Below are 18,987 nucleotides of genomic sequence, written 5' to 3' on the forward strand. Positions count from 1 at the left end.
TCGCCCAGAGATCAATATTCTACCATAATTAAAAATCACTACATAGTATAAAGCAAAGTTGCTTCCCGCTGTCTGTTTGCTCAGATCTTTAGAATTACGCAACGGAGTTTGATGCGATTTTCTTTAGTAAATAAAGTGATTCCAGAGGAAGTTTTATATGTATCATACACATGCATAATATAGTAGAGAAACACTGATAGTTTTAGGCAAGCCACTTTTAATATATTATATAATATACTAAAATTTTTATAAAGTATGTTTCATTCTTTTATCAGCTCGGTGAAGATCGACTTAAGTTCGGATCTTAGAACATGTGTTGTGTACTTGTACTGTAGTCTTGTATATTATTTTTTCTTTTGATAAATTCAATTATCTGTGGTTTAAAATAGTCAATAGTCTGTACTACTGTAGTACCTGTACTTACTAGTCTGTGGACTGTAGATAATAATATGTGAAAAATATCTAAAAATATTGTTTGTAATGTCGTGTTATTTATTTTAGGAGTATCTATTTTTGCGTTATATATTTTAGCGAAGGTGTAAATTCATATATTTATTTGAATTGCCATCAACGCACAATATAGTTTCAGTTATTAGTTGTATAAGCAAGTTATTTTACTCTTTGGTTATTAGTGTATTCGATGTGACTGTTGTCATATTATACTTATCTATGACTGTTGTGTTGTCAAGAACCACTCTTGTGACTTTTGACATAAATAAGGATAATTAAAAACAAGTTTTTCGTTTGTATTATCTTTATTTGACACATTTGTATGTTTTCTTAAAATTGATAGCATTAAATTTAGTGCAAATGGTTTTTATGCAGAGTTTATAAGCTTCGGTAAGCGTTTAATTTTTTTGTCCATGCTTATTTTGCACTATACTTCTACCCGTATCTTGAATATCTAAATCTTGTCCGCGTAATTAAAGAAACTTACCTTACATTTAATTGGAAACTTTCTGAATAGATTGTAAAAACAGCGTTGATTCTTCTTATTTTTCATGTAATGAATGAATTGATAATCAGAAATTTAACACAAACTTAGTATTCAAGTTAATATTTCTTATAGTGTTCGACCGAAACTGGTTTTCAGCCGAAGCTGAAACCGAAACAGAAATTTCGGTCTTGGTCTCAGTTTATAAGAAACATGTTAAAGTGAATTCATATTCTTACAAGTAATCATGAAAAAAGAAACAAATCACAACTTAATAAACACAAATATGCACTAGAAATTTTGAATTAAACAAACACATTTTAAAGAGACACAGACAGACATTACAGATTTAAATTTTTGGTAGTTTTTTGACTGAAACCGAAACTAAGGCCGAAACTAGATTTTTTTGACTGAAACTAGCCAAAACCGAAACTGCAATTTCTGGATTCTATTCTATATAGTGAAGCATATAACTGGTTATAAAATGTTACATTTATTAAGCAATTTTGATATACCAATATATACAATATGAATGAATGCATAAATGTACTATTCTTCAGATATAAGTCAAGTATGTTTGAAAAATTAGGAAATTTGTTTTCATTTCTAATGTATATTTGTCTTGTTGTAGGTTACGGAATTCACTATACAAACAAACTATAGTGTTATAAACATGATAACTAAATAACTGAATAAAAATGACAGAAAGAGCACATGATCGAGATCACTCATCGTCTAGGTGGGATATTCCGGGGCCATCTTCTATAGCAGCAATTCTGGATACTATTTATATGTCTCCTGCATCAGACAATATAATACGGAATGGTAAATTTTTATAATTTTTATTTTTTCTAAACCTACTAGTAAATGAAGTAACATTTGAAGGATTTTAATATAAAGCTTGTTAATTATTTTTAATATTTCAGAAGAAATGGAATGTGATCCATTATTTGCAGAAAGTGATGATGATGTACTACCTGTTCCTATTGAAGTGATGTCTGAAAGAATTTCTCCAACACCAGAAAACGCTATATCATCAAGTTATGTTAATTCGACATCACCAATACAGCCTTTAACCCATCCAGTTTCTGCATACACCCCTGTCCCTGAAGAGTATCAGCCCCTACCTGATAGTTCAAGTTCCTTAGAATATGGTCTTGGTAGGAATAACCAAGACAGTACTATTTCACGCGGTCCTGGACTTCATGATATAAACATTCGCTATCAACCAAAACCAGTTCCTCAACAAAGTGGTTTTTACTATCCAAATTACATACACTATGCTGAAAGACCTACAGCTGATTACATTGTAGCTCCTTATTCTACAAATAATATGGTAGTAGTCGGTGAGGAAAGAAATCACCTGCCCATAAATTATACACTTCCACCCAATCCTCAACCTCTTCGAGATACCGCTTTGACACATATAGGATATGAACATATGTCTGCTCTGAATGAGCCCCTTGGTCACTTTCCTAGCAGTGGAAGCCGAAACCATGGCCAAGCACATAATTTAGAAAGACCAAGTCGTAAATTAAATATATCCCCAAGGAGAAAACAATCAAAAGAAAATGAAAGTCATCCTAATTTAATAGAAGTAAGTTCAGAGGAAGAAGATAATACAACCTCAGCTAGTAAAAAGCAAAGTGAAAATAGCATAAACAGAGATGTCTCAAATTCAAGTGGAGATCAGGGTCCTAGCTCGAGACCAGCAGGTAGTAGTTCAAGCTCAAGCACAAGTTTAGAAATAAAGAGAGAACCACAAGAGCAATTAGACTCTAGAGTTAATGTTAATGTGGCTCAGTCTGGGCACAGTCAAACAAACAGACCAAGCAACCAAACAGCAGTGCAAACCTCAATGAGGTCAACCAATTTACCCGGACACAATGTTCTAGTGAAGCAAGAAAATCCTACAATCTCTTGTAGTCCTCGACATTTTCGAAGAAACTATGTACATACACGTCCTTGCCACACACAAACAGATCAGAATGTGACACACAGATCTAGTCCCACTTTCTGCAAATGTCACAATAGGTCACACCATCATCACCACCACCACCACCATCATCATCATCACCATAGAACTTTTAGTGCCCATGACAATCCACCAGGTTCACCAAATCCATCCGTGTCAAATATTAAAGAGGAACCTGGTTTACAGCCCATTGTTAAAGTTGAAAATACATCAAATACTAACAGGCAAGAAAATACACCAGTAGTAAAAATTGAGGCAATGGAACAGATTCCTGTAAAAACAGAACCGGGGACATCAAGCTCACATGATAGACAAAGTAGTGGCTGTAACAGTTATGTCCATGTTAAATCGGAGCCTCATGCAAGTTGCAGGAGAAATGATGATGCTAGTGGGGCCAGAAGGCCCAGACACCCTTCACCTCAACCAGGCCCTAGTTCTGGAAGAAGTGTACAGTCAGAAAACTACTCAACAATAAATAACAACAATCAAGTAAGTATTATTTTTACTATTTTATGGAATTCAGTACTTTCTGACCCAAATATAGTACCAAGAAAAAATCCCATAGACCTAACTTCAAAATTAGACCGTTCATCGGCATAATTTCGTTCCGTGACGCCTCCGGAGCTTCGGAAGGTTCCATGCTTCCATGCAACGCTTTTCCATAACTAAATATTTCTCAATTTTAATTTGTATTATTAGATATTAATTTCTGAATTATGTTAATAGCTCATTTACATTAGGTTGCAATAAATCAAATTTGACTTGAATCATATAAATGCTTAACAAACTTTGAGGGCTATAGTATTGTACCCTATCAGTGACTTGGATTTATATCATCATCATCATTTCAGCCTATGACAGTCCACTGCTGGGTATAGGCCTCCCCAAGTTCGCGTCAAAATAAGTGTACATATATTGTAGCTAGAAAATAAATGTACATATAGTGTAGATAGCAAATAAGTGTAAATATAATAAAAATAATAACTATATATAAAAAAAATATGTAGAATAGTCTTGATCAGTTGACTCGCGTCGACTTTTAGAAATCTTAAGTCTAGTTATTAAGGTTTCTGGGATTCTAAATTTGCAGTGAAGTACCGATGCATGGCATGGCATTATTTTTGGGGTGGCCTCGCCAATAGCAAGTTTTATCTCGCGTTAGGTCTTTCGTATCGGAATTATCTACAAGCGTAAATAATTGTGGCATTAAATTTGCCAAGAATTTGAACATTTCGATATTATTTTTTTATATGATTAGGCCAGCAATAGTACGGCCCACATCGGCCCACACGCAATCGTATGGCCGACTCTATCCGACCCTTCACAGCTCTGGCCACCTTACTCACCACAAGAACACAACACTACTTGAGTGCAGTATTATGTAGCTGATCTTCTGTAAGGCTTCGTTTCTCAATCCTTTAAAAGTAATTCCCCACACGGGCTGCTGTTCAATAAATACAGCCAAATCTATCCAATGTGCCACTAAATTTTTTAATGTATTAAGTGTAACAAGTATCATTCTGCTGTTCCAGGAAAATTTGGCCAATAATTCAGATGGATCTAGTGGCAGTACTGGGAATGTCTTATCTGCACCTGATTTACAGTTAGATTGGGTGTCCGACTCCAGCTCCGATGATGATATCCAAGTTTTAGAAGAAGAGCAAAATGTTTGCTATGAATTAACTTTATCTAATACATAAATATATTAGCATTAAGTAGCAGTGTAGCAGATTTCATGTTCCTTTTTTTTGGAAAAGAAAACTTGTATTATGTGGTTAGTGGTCACGCACCTCTGAAACTGCTTGACCAATTTTTATAAAATTTTTAGTCTACTTATTATGTGTGTGTGATGCTGTGTGGTTACGGCAGTAAAGAATATAGTCACCCCCGTGATTGTCGTAAGAGGTGACTAAGGGATAACACATCCACTACCACCTTGGAACTTAAAGAGCCGACCGAAGGCGGGATAACCGTCTAACTGCTGGCTTGGAAAGACACAGGCCGAAGACAGGCAGGCAGTGTCTTCGGTGCGACAGCACTGTCCTGCGGTCATCAACTCGTATGCCCATCGTGGTGACTGTGGGCCACACATATGAGTTCACGCCATTTGTGGACTACGATAGGTTGAAGTAATGATGATGATGTGTTATGTGTGACATATATTTTAATAATATTCTTAAAGGAAGCAACTTAATGCATGTATAATATATATATATTATATTTTTTCGATAAAGTTACATGTAAATTACACATACAGAATGTTTGACTCCTAACTGTGTTCTTTCAAATGAAGGGTTCTGTAAGTATATAGATCACATTATATTTATAGATCACATAGGCTATAATCACACGAGCTACCGTGGCAACGTACGTCTGCATAACCGCCCAATACTATTATTCTTAACCTAAAAACGTCGATAATATGAAATATTAATACTAACTCCCCCTTGAACAAAAGAACCTCATATGTAAACGAATTATTTGTCTTGCAGAATGTTTTTCATTGTAAATTTATAGCCTTGCCTATGCGCTCACGAAAAGTATCGTGCGGAACGAGTCTACCAAAGTAGCTCCTATTTAAACAAAGTCGAATTTGAAGATGGGCTAGGCTTTTTTTTATGCGGAACGTGTTCTATTACACCCACAGAACCCTCCATTTAAAGGAATGCAGTTAGAAGTCGAACACCTTATATAAATAAATATATATGTATATTAAAACCAGACTCAACAGCCGTGGTCACGGGAGGACTGGTGGTTCAAAAAAGTTGTTTCATTATAATGAGTGAAATTAAAACTATATGTTGTGTTTCTTCGACGATTAAATAAATAAAAATAAATGATATTCCAGCGGCAAGTGATCGATTTGACTAATTCCCCGGGGCGCGCGGGGTCCCCGGCGGCGGCGCCCCCGCGGCCCCTGTTCGAGTCCGTGCCGCACCGCGAGCCGCCGCCCGCCGGCTCGCCGCCCGACTGCACGCCGCACGCGCACGCGGCCGCGCACCCGCCCCCGCACCCGCCCCCGCACCCGCACCTCGTGCACCAGAGGAGGTAACAATTTGTACACTTGTTCTGAGATAATTGCGTTTTAAGTTTATGGACGTTGCAAAAAAAATTTACTTCGAGATATTATTATAGTTTTTATTTTATTTATAGAATGTGTTATTATATTATTTTTTCGGAAAATTATCATTCTTTGGGTATATTAATGTAATTAGTTAATGTAGTTAACGCAATTTCAGCTTTAATAAATGGACGTATGTAGGCTGCGACCGCTCTTTAAGATTATCTCTCAAATGGGTATATATTGTAGAACGACTGTAAAAACGTTTAATCTTAAAAGGGGGCCATCCATAAATTACGTCACACGTTAAGGAAGATAGGGAGTCGACGAAGCGCGACATTAGGTGGGGTGAGGTCTAAAATTTTGTGATATGACATTTCAAAATATGTATAATTGTACTCGTATATCTGTTAGTATTAAAAAATTGTATTTATTTTTATTTAACCGACTTAAAAAAAGGAAGAGGTTACTCAACCGACCTCTTACGACCGTATATATAGTGAATTATATATATAGTGAATTACAAATCACGACAATCATTACTTAATGAGCGACGTATGTATAATGCTTTTTAAGACGCTGCTTAAAGCAAGTTTGCATTCGAGCTTGTCTTATTGAAAGCTGAGGAAGAGAGTTCCACAGGCGGACAGTGTTAACAATAAAGAAATGGGGGTAGAAGGAGGTAAAATGGGAAGGAGTTTTTAGAACCAAATTGTTTTACAGATCATGGGAATTGTAAAGACACGTAAACCGTTCTTTAAGGTAATAAGAGGCATTGGGATTAAAAATAATACAGTAGAGTAGTGTAAGTACATGGGTATTCCTGCGAAGGCGAATTGGGAGCCACTTGAGTTTACTGCGAAAATCGAAGACGTGGTCATATTTGCGAAGACCAAATATGAACCTTATAGATTTTGAAGGCGCTCAAGCTTATTTAGTTGCTTCTCTTTGAGATCCAGAAAACACGTATCTGCATAGTCAAGGATTGTTAAAAGTAGTGGTTGTGCTAATGTAATTTTGTTAGGCAAGGGAAGAAAGTAGTGGAGTCGACGGAGTGAACCGACGACTGCAAAAAATTTCCGGCTGAGCTCAGTTAATTGAGGTGACCAAGAGATCTTTCAGAGAAAAATAATTTCAATAGAAAAAAAAAATTTGAAACTGTTTTAATTTAATAATTTCTGCGTGTCAAATTGCAAAATATTTGACGTCACGTTTTTTTATGCAACTAGGCCAGCAAACAAGCGTACGGCTCATCTGATGGTTAGTGATTACCGTACCCTATAGACACCTGTAACACCAGAAGCATCCCAAGTGAGTTGCGGACCCTACCCCCAATCCCCCCCAGGAGGTCTAGTCACCCTATATAGTCATCGATTTCGATGACGGCGACCCTGGGCCTCTCACCCTCAGGTCAGGGTCTCTCTGGTGGGCCCTAATATGGCTCGCTAATCCGCATTTACTTTTAAATATCCTAGAACAAGTGCAGCAGTAAAGCTGACCCGCAAAATTGTATGTGTAAGTATAGGAGGGTTTAGGTCTCTGTTTATTGACATGGCGTTTTGCATCAAGCGCTAGAAATTGAGGATTGAATCAGCGTGGTGGATGAAGCTCCGACCCTTCTCCTAAATTGGGAAAGAGGCATTTGCCCAACTATTATAGCTATGGAATAGTACAAGTTGAAGCGTAAGCGTAGCGAAGCGCGATCGTCTGTAAGATTGAGGTATTTCTTCAGTCGGGCTGCTCCAGATTTTGAGCAGGATATTTCCTGCTGTGCCTCAACTCAGTTAAATTAAATTAGGTAGGGGGTGTCATAAATGTGACAAGAATGAGCGAGGGGTAAAAAAATCGTGAAATTCGTGCGACTTAATTTATAGATTGCCCCGAATGACCAACAGTCACCGAGTCTTATAAAGCAATAATTTAAGCAATTATTGCGTTAATTTAGAGTGCCTGCGTGTCGCGGATGCCGCTGCGTGCCGCACACGCGCTCCCTGCACGCGCACCCGCACGCACACGCGCGCACGCCGCACGCGCACCCGCTGCCGCACGCGCACGCGCACGTGCTCCCGCACGCACACGGACACCCGCACGCGCACGTGCCGCACTCGACCCCGCCGCACGCACACTGTGAGTATACATTACAATATCTAATATATCAAATTCTCGTGTCGCGGTCTTTGTAGTTAAACTCCTCCGAAACGGCTTGACCGATTCTCATGAAATTTCGTGTGCATATTAGGTAGGTCTGAGAATCGAACATCTACTTTTCATCACCTTAAATGTTAAAGGTAAATCCACCCCTAAATTTATTTTTTTAATTTTAAGATAAATTATTTATTTTTTATTTTATTATGATTTGACGTTGAAAAATACATACAATCCTAAATTTTCACCCTTCTACAACCAACCCCTATTTTTAAATAGCGTTTAGCGGCAAGACAACGTTTGCCGAGTCAGCTAGTAAATAAATAAATATCTTACATACACACACGGTCGTGTATTTCTTTGGTAAGTTATATGCATATGGATGAAGGATGGATGGAGGAGGATGCATAATTATAGTGTAGTGAGTGATATACTCCTTTGAGGCAGAACACGTAGTTACAAAAAGAATTTTTATTTAATTATTAGTTACTATCATATTTTCTTACTTACCCATATTACCAAACACTTGTGTTTTTCGACACACCTAAACCGACTCCTGGTCGAAAGACCAATATGCCTGAGATTAGTTAAATATGTTATAATGTTAAAGTTTTGATTACGAAGTAAAATGGTTTCAAAATGTTTATTATAGGTCTTAAATTAATGTTAAGTTAATGTCAAATGTTATGAATTTTGATGAACGCATACGAATGTAAGAATGGTAAATTATGCACTGAAGTAAAATATCCGGCGTTATTCTAATTTTTTAAGCTCTTCGCTATACTAGTGCGATGATCTTTAGATGTTGCAATGCCTTAGTGTTCGGTAATAAACCAAACACCGATATTGTTATTTTAATCATTTACTGGTAGATCGATGAGGTTTTAACCGGTTTTATATATTAATAGTTACGCTTTGATCCGTTTGATATAAGTTATATATTATTATATAACTTAAGCCAGAATCAGATTTAGAGGTCAGGAGGCCTTGGGGCAACAAAGGAGTGGAGCGCTTCTAATTATTATTTTCCCACTAAGATGAATATAATCATCATGTTTGTACAAAGTCCTACAAGTGAAGGTAAAGTAACGTTCAGTAATTTTAAGAATTATTCAATGTATATGTAGTTATGCACTTAATTATGGTTGCTATACTACAATTTTTTTACATATTGATTATTAAAATATTATTAAAACCTTAGTGGGCGAACGTCGGCGGGAAGGCATGTCCATCGCACCGCCATATCTTGTACACGAACGACTATGGCAACGACAGCAGCACATGTTGGTAAGTGGTATAGTTAATAATTATAAAAAAAATCTTTATACGATTAGGTCGGTAAACAAACATATGACCCACGTTATTGTAAGCGGTTACCATAGCCTATTGCAGGACCAGCCAGAAGCATTGTAGCGTGTTACTGACCCCACCCTCGACCCTCCCCCAAGACTTCTGGCCACTCTACTTACCACAGGAAAACTGCACTATTTGAGAGCAGTGGTATTTAACTGTAATCTTCTGAAAGGTTGAGGTCCCCAGATGGGCTGCTCCTTTACAGGATAATTATATCCTGCTGTGTGTAAAAGGTTAAATCTGTTGATAATACTCACTACTTTACTATTTTTTTGCCTGCCTATTATCAGGAAGTACAACGTCGAAGTTTTGTGGGTGATATGGACCGCGTAGCTTCGGGCTTCACTCGCTACCCTTCGCCATACATACCTAGACCTACTGCAATGTTAGCGGTAAATTTTCTTTTAATGTTTTAACCTTTATCTATAATTATTTTGACAACACCTTAGACAGAATAGTTAGTGATTGATATTTGAATTATTGTTAAATAACATTTACTGTATTGAGTTACGTGACAGTTTTAAATTTTATGTTTTTTTTTAATAACAACAATAATAATATATAAATATAATTCACCTTTTACTGAATGTTTATATGATATGTTAATTTTTTTTAGTTCCCAGATGAATTGGAGAATCACGAATTAGGGGGGACGCCATTGGTTGTGTAAGTAACAATAAATACTATGTTATTCCATATAAGATATATTATAAAATACTAGCTTCTGCCCGCGACTTCGGCCGCGTGGAACAGAAAAAACCCGATTTTGAAACATTCTTCATTGGTGCTCCGTTCCTATTGGTCTTAGCGTGATGATATATAGCCTATAGCCTTCCTCGATAAATAGACTATCTAACAGTAAAAGAATTTTTCAAATCGGACTAGTAGTTCCTGAGATTAGCGCGTTCAAACAAACAAACTCTTCAGCTTTATAATATTAGTATAGATTGTATATGTATTATCGATAAACAGTATAACATGTATCAGATTCTGTCAATTTCAAGTTTCAATCAAATTTTATTTTCATTTAATATAAAAATGTATTTAAATGAAGGGGATACTTTATTAGTAATAGTTAGACTACACAAAGTGTACACGGACTGACTTTGCAACAAAACTTAATGGTAAGGGGTCATTCATTAATCACGTGATGTTTCCTAGCCTGTTTTTTAAACTTTTAGTGAAACGTTTTAGAACCCCCTCCATACCCAAAAAAGACGTTTATTTTTCTTTTGAAAATGAAACATCGTGATACAATTTTCTAGACAGGCATCAAGGTAGTTACGTAGCACCCCAACCCTCCTTAGATTAGTACGTAACTGTTCCGCTGACTTAGCATTGCCACTGGGCAGTTCATAGAATTAAGGACGGAGACAAAACATAGATATTAATAATTTATTGGGTTTGTTTAAAGAGATATGAATGTAATAATATATATTATGGGAGTCAGAAATATACCAGCCTCCAAATCGGTTACATGTTTCTCGTTTCATTTCTTTAATTTTAAATATAAAATAATTTAAAAAAAAAAACTTTTATCCAAAGAGAAAGTTTGACAAGGTTGTGTATTTGTTATCTTTTTCTTGACATCTTTTCTTGAAATCGCACGTTCATCAATACATTACACGTGATAACCTCCCCTCCCCTTTCTTGTGATATTTCGTGATGTTTTTCTGGACCCTTTCCTCTTCGATTCTCACGTGATAAATAGACCACCCCTAAGCGATTAAATTAGTAGATACCAAATACCAAATCATCAAAATACAATTACCAAAGGTACTAAAACATCAAAAACAACCATTATGAAGTCAGTAAACATGTTTTCATTCCCCATGAACATAGAACGAGTGAATGAATATTTTCTTCTTAAGTTTTTGACTTTCAATGGTGACCCAAAAAGAGGTTGAAAAGAAGATGACTTCGCCTATGTCACATAGAGTGGACAAAACTCATAAGAAGTTGATTGGTGCAGTTGAGGTTAACAATGGTAACCTCAATTCATAATTAAAATAAATATAGGAAACATTGGTAATTAAGAACTTACTTATTTTGTTTCATAGTGACGGCCAGCACATACACCACTATATGCATCACTACTTCCAAATGCCGCCGCATCTGCACATCTCAATTCAACCATCAGTCATGGTTAGTAATAAATCCTCTTTTTATATTTTTACTAGCTATGCCCCGCGGTTTTACACGCTTCAATTTGAGGACAAAAATAACCTATAGCCTTCCTCGGTAAGTGGGCTATTTAACACAAGAAAGAATTTTTCAATTCGAAACAGTAGTTCTTGAGATTAAGGCGTTTACACAAACAAATTAACTTTTTAGCTTTATAATTAGTTAGATTCAAAAGTTCTATTTTAATATTTAAGTCTGTGTAGCAAATGATAACATTAAGTGTACTATAACAGTGAGTTAATATAAATTACATTAAATAGTAGCTGTTGCCTGCGGCTTCACTCGCGTAGAATATCTAATGGGGGTCAACCCTATTATTAAAGGAGGTCGGTTAAGTTTCATGCTCTTAACTCTATAAATAAAAGATTGAAAACCTAAATGAATAAGGATGAAATTTTTAAAAACGCTGAAACAGGTATTTACTAGTCTTCTATAAGTAGCCAAAAAAGGATATTTTAATATCTGTAATATAAAAAAAAAACAGAAACTTACAAACCTAATTACTTTTTTTAACCAATTTTTACAAAGGTTGAAACACGTATAACTCATTTTCATAGTAGCCTTGAAGCAAAGTTTCATACATTTAGAATCAAAAACGACGAACTTGAATAACTCACAAAAAGTTGCGTGAGCCCTTACACCTCTTTAATGCGGCCTTTTTGCAAAATCTGTTCTTAGTGGACGGCTACTGTTAACCTCCAACTTCCTCCATACCGAATTTCAAGCTTTTAGTATTAAAAAAATGAAGGACTTTCATACAAATTTGTGAGAGCCATAAAACCTCCTTAATGGGGCCTTGTCGCAAAATCAGTTCTTAGTGGACATCGAACCATTTTTTGAAGGGATTGATTACTGGTGACGAAAAGTTTCACCTAACGATAAAAATATACGAAAGAGATCGTGGTCAAAGGTCGGTCAAGCTGCACGGACAATCGCAAACCCGGGTTGACACGCAATAAGGTGATGTTGAGAGTATGGTGGGATTGGAAGGGCATCATTCATTATGAGCTTCCACCGCCGGACATAACCGTCGATCCGGATTTCTACTGTCAACAGCCGATGAGACTTCTTGAGCAAGAAATTGAGAATAAGCGGATAGAATTGATCAACGGAAAAGATATGGTCTTTTATCACGATAACGCCCGACCTGATACGTTTTTAGCCACTCAACAAAAATTGAGAGAGTTTGACTAGGAAGTCTTAATGCCTCCGCAATATAGCCCTGATCTTGCCCTCAGATTTCCATTTGTTTCGGTTTCTTCAGAATTCTTTAGGTACTGTAAAGTTAACATCAAGTGAGGACTGTCCAAACTACTACGGTTTTGATGCGGGCGTTACGGACGCTTAGTGGAACGCGGCCAATGCTTGATCCTACAAATGACGTCACGTACTGTATTGGGTGTGTAATTTGTGTTCAGTACAGATTAAAAATATTGATAATGACATTTTATTTCTTTATTTAAAAATATTTAAATGAATTATATTAAATTATTATTCGACAAATAATCGTAAAACAGTATATTTATTTTATCTAAGTACATTACAGATTTTAATCGGATTTATTGCCCGATCCCCTATTCTCGTCGTCCTTGTCACGTCCTTAGCTTCCGAAGGTGGACTTGCCCCTAGCATGTCCCGGGCTGTCTTCTCCCATGCCACATTAGTGGCCCTATCTTCATGTTGATAAGCTGGACACTAGAACTTTACTAGTTCATAAATGTCCTAATGACCATCCGGCATCCAGGACTAACTTAAGTATTTTATGTATCTGGTCATCTGGTAGCTCAACGGAGATATTCATGAGTGATGGTTCCCTACTTTGGCTCCATGGAGCCATATTGTCTAGGTAAAACTTTTATTTGTTATTACGAATTTTATAGCATAAATACTCGGTTTCTTTTTTCAAGAGAAGTATTTTTGTAGTCACGAATAAACTGAAGTAATTTTCTATTACATCAAGTAAAAATAATATGTTTGAACACAGAACGCACAGCTACACTTGAAACGTCCGGTAGTCCCTCGGGTTATATATACTTACATAGCTCGTCCCCGCGGCAGGGCTCGGGCGCGCTGTCGGCGCTGGTGCGCGGCGGCGAGGAGGCGCGGCGCGCGGCCCGCGGCGCCTCGCGCGCCGTCATCGAGCGCAACACGCGCCGCCACTACTACGCGCGCCCCGCGCCGCACCACCAGGACGAGAAGTGCACCATCTGCCTCTCCGTCTTCGAGGTCGACGCGGACTGCAGGTCACTCCTTGTACATACATGTCACTTGTTCGATATTCCGTTAACTTTAATTTATTTCCTTTTTTTAATGCCGTTAATTTTAATTTGTCCCTGTGGTTTAAATGTCTCCTCGTTAGTTACTAGCATCAATTAATTCACTGGGTTTAAATAATATTCTGCTAATATATTTATAGGAATTATAAGAAAAAATAAATCTTCTTAATCTTTTCTTTATTATTCATAGTTTTGAACAAGTCTAAAATGGAATATTTTTAATTTAACCCTTTAACCGCCGTGCAATAACTCGCGTGAAGTGCCTGTAGCGCCAGCAACATTTAGGTACAATTTTGCATAGTGTTGTAAAGTATAGTTATCGATAAACATCAAAAGCTTAATTTTTTATTATGTATAGTACTGCACATTAATTAATATTCAAACATACGTTAATCAGTCTTTAAACATGCTTAATAATAATAATATCGACAAGCAGTACAACGTAGGTAGACGAAAAAATAGTCGAGTAAATACGCACTATCAAAGATTACTCCAAAAGTTGCAGTCAGATCTCGATGAAATTTAAATGTGACCACATGATAAGCATCGGCTTTCGATTAAATTAAAAATCATCAAAATCGGTACACCCAGAAAAAAGTTATGCGGATTTATGAGTTTCCCTCGATTTCTCTAGGATCCCATCATCAGATCCTGGTTTTCTTATCATGGTACTAAACTAGGAAAATTTCCTTTCCAACAAAAAAAGAACTATCGATATCGGTTCATAAGCAACGAAATTATCGCCGAACATACATAAAAAATAATATATACGGTCGAATTGAGTAACCTCCTCCTTTTTTTGAAGTCGGTTAAAAATGATGTTCATACACCTATGACAGACACGGAAAAAAAATAACCTACCGATTCAATATCACTCTCCGTTGAATTGCCACTACTACAAATAGCATTAGGATATTATGTACAATCGAGGAGTGTATGGATAGGTTAGGGTTATTTTTTTTTTTTTTTTTTTGTATAACGAAACTGTCGTTAAACGTTGTACTTTTTAAGTTAGATAGGTTAGGGTTATTATTATTTTTTTTTTTTGTTAAACGAAACTCGTTAAACGTTGTACTTCTTAAGTTAGATAGGTTAGGGTTAAATTACACTCCTCGATTGTACATAATAACCCTTTAAACCTATATTTATTAATTCTTCGTCGTCGTATAATCACCGTTTCTCACTGCACAATAAAATAAAACAATTTAAAAAATATGATTTTGTCTTCGTCAATATCAAATTCTTCGTCTGACACAAATTCGTCATCGTCATCACCTTCTAGAATTCGTATTAATTCTTCAGCAGTCGTAATGGTATATTTCGATTTTAAAAATACGAACGTAAAACTTACTAACTCACTACTATATCACAAAAACACGCGCAACACTAATGGAAAATTCCATACGGTTGTGACGTCATGATCGGTCGTGTTTATCCGACGCAGGCGCTGGCTCTGTACTGGCTATACTGGCGAAAAGGACTCAGTCTAGGGATGGGAATTAGCATTTATAGTTGTCCGTATAAAAATAACTAAATCGCTAATTTCTTACAAAATATAGATTAACAAAGAGCAAAAACAACATGTTAACGTTATTAAATAACAATTACATACTCAATGTACTTTATTTTATTCAATAACTTTGTATTTAATGTTATATAATATTTTTGTTTATGAATATTCCATATCTTATAAATTCTAACATTATGTCTCATCACTACTGTCGGATAAATACGACATAGGCGTCGGAAGTCAATACACTTTCTCCGGGATAATATAAGTAAATTTACCTTAATTGAAATAGTATTTTATTTTGTTTTTTGGATATAGTAAATCTAAATTGTAACACTAATTAAAATTGAATTGAATGAGAAATGAGAGGTTGAATAGATAAACTTTCGAAAAAAAAAATGTATTTTAGGCTAAAACATCATTATACATTTAGAAATTGAATATAATATAGTACACAGGGTTTTGTGTCGGATAAATCTGACTAAGGCGGAATGAGCCCGAAAGTTTTTGTCGGATAAATCCGACTCAGGTGGTGAAAGGGTTAATGATTACTAATGGTCAAAATACGCCCATAATTAATTTAAATTATAAGTTTGAACATAAATATATTAGTTATTAGCTATTATATATGACATTCAGTAAAGACAATATTAATTAATCTATAGTCTACAATCTATTCTCAATTTGATTGACGCGTGTGTGTCAATTTTTAATTTAATGTATTTTTAGAGCATAATTTAAAAAAGTATATAATATACAGCAAATATTAGACACACATTGACACTGCTTTATGAACCCATAAATTTAGTTTTTTATATATATATATATATATATATATATATATATATATATATATATATATATATATATATATATATAAATTTAATATATTTTTAATTTTTACATGTTTATATTTTTTGTAGGCGCTTACCGTGTATGCATCTATTCCATATGGAGTGTGTGGACCAATGGCTTAGCACTAACAAACACTGCCCTATATGCAGAGTCGATATTGAGACACATCTTAACAAGGATGCAACATTTTAGTAAGGTAAATGTTTCAATAATAGTTGTGAAAAAAATTCTTAGTAATGAATTCCAATGTCACATCAAGCTTATGTAACAAATAAAAAAAAAACATGTTTTCGGATTTACCTGTATTTTTATTTTTTATTATCACTAGTACCCTGAGTTTTTGTGTCAAACATAAATGTAATTAGAATTACAGTAAGATTTTTATCCTTCTACATTTTGCTTTTTATCATTTTCTGAATTATTTTTCAATTTCTCTTCAAGGTGTGGAGAACTTATAATGGCCTGCTGTTGTAACTCCAAGCTCTCTTGCTGCAACTCATGTGTTAATTGTTTTTGAGTGTTACAAGCCCTGAAAATAAATTTTCTCTTCAAAATATTAAAACACTAATTCAATATTACAATGTTTTTAACAAAGTGTTGTGTTGTAAAATGTAAGTCTAGAGACATTTAATAATGAATGGAAAGTGTTTAGCTATAAAAATGTGGTTAACTTAGAGCCTGTTTCACCAGTTGTGAATAATGCTATTTGAAAGATGATGCTATCCAACAGATAAAGGGTCTAGAAAAATATTTTTATTTTTTACTGGCCTATTCTACCTCCTGTTGTTAAAGTCTGTTTATAATTTTTTTGCAGGACAAACTGGGCCTTAATGATTCATTGTGAAATAGTCTGTTGAAGTTGTTGTAATTTGTGATATGTATGAGATTTGGTTGATTTTTTAGGACTTATTTTTATACTGATTGAATTATTATACCACAATCGTTTATTACGGAACTGACTGAATTTAAAAAAAATTAAACTTGTGACTCTAGATTTACTTGTTATGAAATAATTTTTTAGGTTTGTAATAAACTATTTGTTATTTTAATCTTGCTTGGTTACATCTATATTAATAAGGAAAGTATAAGAAGATTTTAAAGTAGATTTAAATATATAATTATATCACAATTTATTAAAGACTTTAATAACAAAATAAACAGTTTGATTTCTTAACCTGCATGCATGATCAATCCTTTCACATATAGCATCAGAAGCTACAATGTTGCCAGACAAATATGATATTTCTGCTGCAGTAGTTGCTAATTTTTCTGCATAATCCATATAGCCTAAAAAATATTAGTTTTGTGTATGTCATTTCATAATTATATTTAAGTAATGATTTTTAAAGATATTCTAATCAATTAAAATTTCATCAAATTATATAATTATGATAAAAACATACTAAAGAGAGTTCTCAGGTTGTGTTTAAGATCACACAAGGCTCCTCTGACTGCCACTAGCTGGTCCCAGTGTTGTGGCGGAGTGCCTTCATCACCCCATTCAAGAGCCTGTTTTATTAAACAAATTTCTTTGGTCAATGCATCTCTTAATCTGAAATATTTATACTACTTGAATTTATGCATATTCTTTCTAAAATACAATAGCTATAAAAGCAAGCAGTTGTATTATTACCTTTCGCTAGTGTCTTGAATGGCAACTAAAGTAACTGTAAGTAGTTGTGTAGCAGCATTGACGTTAACCGTAGTAGCCTGTTTAATAAGAAATTCGTGTTCTAAGCCATTAGCGGTCCAAAGAGAATCATCCTGTTCTTTTTCATCACAATATGCAGTAGTTAAAAGGCCCAAAGTTACAGGTGCTATATTTCGTATTTGAACAATACCTCTTTTACTATTTGTCCGAAAAGCTGTTTTAAGTATATGAAATAATCTATTTCTAAGCATTGTGTTAGTTCTTGTATTTTTGGTGGGATAAAATCGTTAAGCGGCTAAAGAATGTAGTTTCCTTTAAGAAAACATTTTTGCAGACAATTTGACATTGACAGATATAGTGTTACCACTTAGCACTGTACGACGCACGTGCTCTAAAAAATATAAACGAATATGGCTCGGTCTCAATCAAGCAAAGAGCAACACGGAGGGGAGTAGCCATGTACAGGCGTTCCCCTCTGTCAAGGTATAAGGCCAAATGGCCATATGCAAACAATAAAACTAGTTGCCGCCGCACTGATCACTAGACTAAATCTAGTTGCGCGATTGAATCAACGTCCTTCAAAAAATGCCAAATTGTTCTGTTTTTTTTGCTTCAAAAAAAGATCTGCCACGTCAAATTTACTAAAACATGGCGTTACCTTTCATATGTAAGTATTTTTAATCACATTATTACTTGTATAGTACTTTTAAACCTTTTTTAAACTTAAAAATTACAAATATTATCGGTCGTGTTGACTCGATTTGTTTACCAACACAGGCCGCTCGCCCTCATACAATATGCGGATCGGTCGAGCGACTGATCGGAGTCTATTTCCGAGAAGTCACTGTCGCCGAGCGATAGTGTTGTTACCGGTTTGTTTGTAGATAGTTATCGATAAAAACGGCAAAGGCAAAAGAGGTGACAGACATTTTTGAGATTTTGATTTATTTAAAATATAATATTGCTAGCTTTTTTTAATAAACATAGTTATACAATAAAATTGCATTAAATTAAATATTATACGCGTATTACGAGTATTAATA

The 18,987-nt window shown here is 35.2% G+C and overlaps 2 protein-coding genes across 2 annotated transcripts; one reads left to right on the forward strand and one right to left on the reverse strand.

Moving 5' to 3' along the window:
- Positions 1-1,617: 1,617 nt before the first annotated feature.
- LOC123664278 (E3 ubiquitin-protein ligase Arkadia-like) lies at positions 1,618-17,447 on the forward strand. The gene is made up of 12 exons (XM_045598869.1): positions 1,618-1,759; positions 1,861-3,398; positions 4,442-4,576; positions 5,758-5,957; positions 7,916-8,097; positions 9,317-9,402; positions 9,759-9,860; positions 10,085-10,134; positions 11,529-11,613; positions 13,711-13,895; positions 16,362-16,489; positions 16,735-17,447. The coding sequence occupies exons 1-11, from the start codon at positions 1,633-1,635 to the stop codon at positions 16,483-16,485; spliced, it is 2,814 nt and encodes a 937-aa protein (XP_045454825.1). The 5' UTR covers positions 1,618-1,632; the 3' UTR covers positions 16,486-16,489; positions 16,735-17,447.
- LOC123663910 lies at positions 16,587-18,300 on the reverse strand. Its single transcript, XM_045598553.1, has 4 exons — positions 17,927-18,300; positions 17,697-17,845; positions 17,469-17,580; positions 16,587-16,822 (listed from the first exon to the last, which is right to left on the reverse strand). Exons 1-4 carry the CDS (start codon positions 18,193-18,195, stop codon positions 16,675-16,677), a joined length of 678 nt encoding a protein of 225 aa, XP_045454509.1. The 5' UTR covers positions 18,196-18,300; the 3' UTR covers positions 16,587-16,674.
- Between the last annotated feature and the right edge of the window lie 687 nt (positions 18,301-18,987).

The sequence above is a fragment of the Melitaea cinxia genome, chromosome 21 (assembly GCF_905220565.1).
Source record: "Melitaea cinxia chromosome 21, ilMelCinx1.1, whole genome shotgun sequence".
Lineage (NCBI taxonomy): Eukaryota > Metazoa > Arthropoda > Insecta > Lepidoptera > Nymphalidae > Melitaea > Melitaea cinxia.